The 3,049-nt window shown below is 48.7% G+C and overlaps 1 protein-coding gene across 1 annotated transcript; it reads right to left on the reverse strand.

The window, feature by feature from the left end:
* Positions 1 to 664: 664 nt before the first annotated feature.
* LOC140175688 (uncharacterized) lies at positions 665 to 2,163 on the reverse strand. Its single transcript, XM_072204222.1, has 2 exons — positions 1,329 to 2,163; positions 665 to 1,101 (listed from the first exon to the last, which is right to left on the reverse strand). The coding sequence occupies exons 1-2, from the start codon at positions 2,161 to 2,163 to the stop codon at positions 665 to 667; spliced, it is 1,272 nt and encodes a 423-aa protein (XP_072060323.1).
* Positions 2,164 to 3,049: the final 886 nt, after the last annotated feature.

The following is a 3,049-nucleotide window of genomic DNA, read 5'->3' on the forward strand; positions in this document are numbered from 1 at the left end:
GTTGTTTTACTGGATTGTTTGCCCGTGTTATCATAATTCTTCCTTTTTTTTTATTTGTGCGGTTGTGTTGTCGTTCATATTCACCGTCATTGGTTTACGGTTGCCATTCGTTTTACCGTATCGATGGTATTCTGGCTAAGCCGGTTGAGCCATGTCGTGGCTTGTTAGTGTAGCCGTTTGCTATTGTGGTAATTGATGGGCTTCCGGGGTGATCAGTCCCGGGGCCGCACATCGTTGTCGAGTTGTGGGGGTTCGCTTGCGTAGTGGGTTGTCCGGAAAAAATGAGCAAAAGAAAAGAAACAAAATTTTGCACAAGTATATCTTATTCGGTAATTGCATAAAAGGCCCATAGACCATAACGAAAAGTACAATTCCACGAATTAAATACTTAGCTCAATTGGTCGGCATGTCGCCTCCTGTGCTAGGAGTAAAACCTTCTCAAGTTGCTCGCGTTCCACGTTCTTGGGACTTCTTTGCCATCGAGCCTTTCTAACTTGAAAGCGCCTTTACCCATCACTTCTTTGACTCTATAGGGACTTTCCTAGTTTGTTGCCAGTTTGCCCGCTCCCGGGGTCGGTAAGCCGATGTCGTTGCGCCTTAGGACGAGATCGTTTGGTTCAAACTCTCTTTTGAGCACTTTGGTGTTGTAGCGTAGGGCCATTCTTTACTTCAGCGCTGTTTCCGTCAAATGGGCCATTTCTCTGGCTTTGTCTATCAGGTCCTTCTCCACGGCTTCCCTTACTCCTTTCAGAAGTAGTCGCGGGCTCGGTTCCCCGACCTCCACGGGTATTACCGCGTCTAATCCGTATGTTAGTCGGAAGGGGGTCTCCTTGGTGGAGGACTGTTCGGTTGTTCGGTAAGACCAGAGGACCGAGGCAAGCTCGTCTGCCCAAGCGCCTTTTTTATTATCCAGTCGCTTCTTAAGCCCTAACAAGATAATCTTGTTCGCGGACTCCACCTGTCCGTTCGTTTGGGGGTGTTCTACCGACGAGAACTTCTGTCTTATACCAGGCCGGTGAGGAACTCCGTGAACTTCTTGTTGGTAAATTGTGTGCCGTTGTCCGAGATAACGATCTTCGGGATCCCGAATCGCATTATCACCTGCCTCCACATGAATTTCCTGCAATTTAATGAGGATATGCTGGCCAACGGCTCGGCCTCTATCCATTTGGTGTAGTAGTCAATGACGACTATGAGGTACTTGACTTGTCCGGGGCCAACTGGGAAGGGTCCCAAGAGATCGACTCCCCATTGTGCGAATTGTCGGGAGGCCGTTAACAGGCTTAGCTCGGAGGCTGGTGCCCTGTAAAAACTGGCATTCTCTTAACACTTGGTGCATTTCTTGACGAATTCTTTAGAGTCTGCCATCATTGATGGCCAATAGTACCCAGCTCGGATTAACTTTCTTGCTAAGGCTTTGCCCCCTATGTGATGTCCGCAGCAACCTTCATGGACTTTCCTGAGGACGTAGTCCGTCTGGTCGGGGTGTAGGCATTTCAGTAGGGGCTGGTTGAGCCCTTTCTTGAATAGCTGTCCCTGGATGATCGCGTACTTGGCCGCTTCCCTTCTCAGTTTCGCGGCATCCTTTTCGTCGTCGGAGAATTTGCCATTTTCTAAGAAGCTGGTGATGGGGTCCAGCCATGAAGAGCCTAGCCTTGATAGGTGCAGGGTGACCGCCGGCTCCCTCGTCATACCTTGGATGAGAGACCGGTTACCTTCTCCCGGTTTGGTGCCCGCCAGTTTTGATAGGAGATCTGCCCGTGTGTTCCTTTCTCTAGGCACGTGGTGGATCGTGACCTCCTCATACTTTTGGCTCAGATCCTTGACTTTTTCCAAGTACTTTTGTAATAATGAGTCTCTGGCTTGATAGCTCCCGTTTACTTGGGAGGTGACGACTTGCGAATCGCTGCATATTTCCAACCTCGTCGCTCCGGCTTCCTTTGCTAGGGCTAAGCCCCCTATGAGGGCTTCGTATTCTACCTGGTTGTTCGAGACGGGAAATTCGAACCTGATCGACTGCTCGTATATGACTCCAACTGGGCTTTCCAGAATGATCCCGGCGCCCCCGGAGGTCTGGTGGGAGGCTCCGTCCACGTGGAGCTTCCACCGTGCGCTCGTCTCTTCGGTTGGATCTCCCGTTACTTCTACTAGAAAATCTGCCATTACTTGCGCCTTGATTGCTTGCCGGGGTTCGTACCGTATGTCATACTGGGAAAGTTCGATGGACCAAGTCATCATCCTTCCCGCCAAATCGGATTTTTGGAGCACTTGTCGGATCCCTTGGTCCGTTCTTACGACGATCCGGTGACTTTGGAAGTATTGTTTTAACCTCCGTGAAGAGGTCAAGAGTGCCAGAGCTAGCTTTTCCAGTTTGTTGTACCTTAGTTCTGCCCCTTGTAAGGCTTTGCTCACGAAATAGACTACTGGACGGTTCGGGTGGATATTTGAGGAGGTGGGAATGCTTCAATCGCGGTTGTGCTGGGATCGGATCTGCCGGGTAGCCGAGCTCTCGTTGTGGAAGGAAAGAGGGGGTGTCACCTGCAAAGACACTCCGACGCTCTAGTCAGCTAGTATGCAGGTGAGGAATGGGTTAGGTGGAATGAGTGACGTACCTTGTGGGAGGGTAGGACCCCTCCCTTATATACCATGTCAGGTGTGAGTCCCAAAAGGGCAGAACTCACCTTCTTCGAAGCTTCCTTGTACAGCTGTGGTGGCCAGCTGTCCCGGAAGGTTGCGCGGGTCGGACATGGGTGCGTCATCCGACCGTTGAGGTCGGGTGGTGATCGGGTCGGGTAGGCCCAAGTTCTTTCTTGGGTCAGGCCGTAACACAAGTTTTATATCGCTCTTAGTCACATTGCCAATATTGGGCTAGAGAAGTAGATTTAGAAGGGTTAATAGTTTAAAAAATTCAAAAAAAATTATTTTCTCTTTGATCAATTTGGTCATTTAAAAATTAAAAATTTTAAATTAATTTTTAGAATATACAATAATAAATTAAATTAATCTTTTTATTATTAAATGATAATACATCATAAAATAATTATAACAC

This window comes from Arachis hypogaea, chromosome 10 (assembly GCF_003086295.3).
Source record: "Arachis hypogaea cultivar Tifrunner chromosome 10, arahy.Tifrunner.gnm2.J5K5, whole genome shotgun sequence".
NCBI classification, from domain to species: domain Eukaryota; kingdom Viridiplantae; phylum Streptophyta; class Magnoliopsida; order Fabales; family Fabaceae; genus Arachis; species Arachis hypogaea.

Excerpts from the sequence above, each read along its gene's own strand:
- LOC140175688 (XM_072204222.1), bottom strand. The coding sequence starts at position 2,163 with ATGGCAGATTTTCTAGTAGAAGTAACGGGAGATCCAACCGAAGAGACG. Across the intron at positions 1,102-1,328 it reads CGTCAAGAAATGCACCAAGT|GTGATAATGCGATTCGGGAT; the intron begins GTTAAGAGAATG and ends ATGTGGAGGCAG.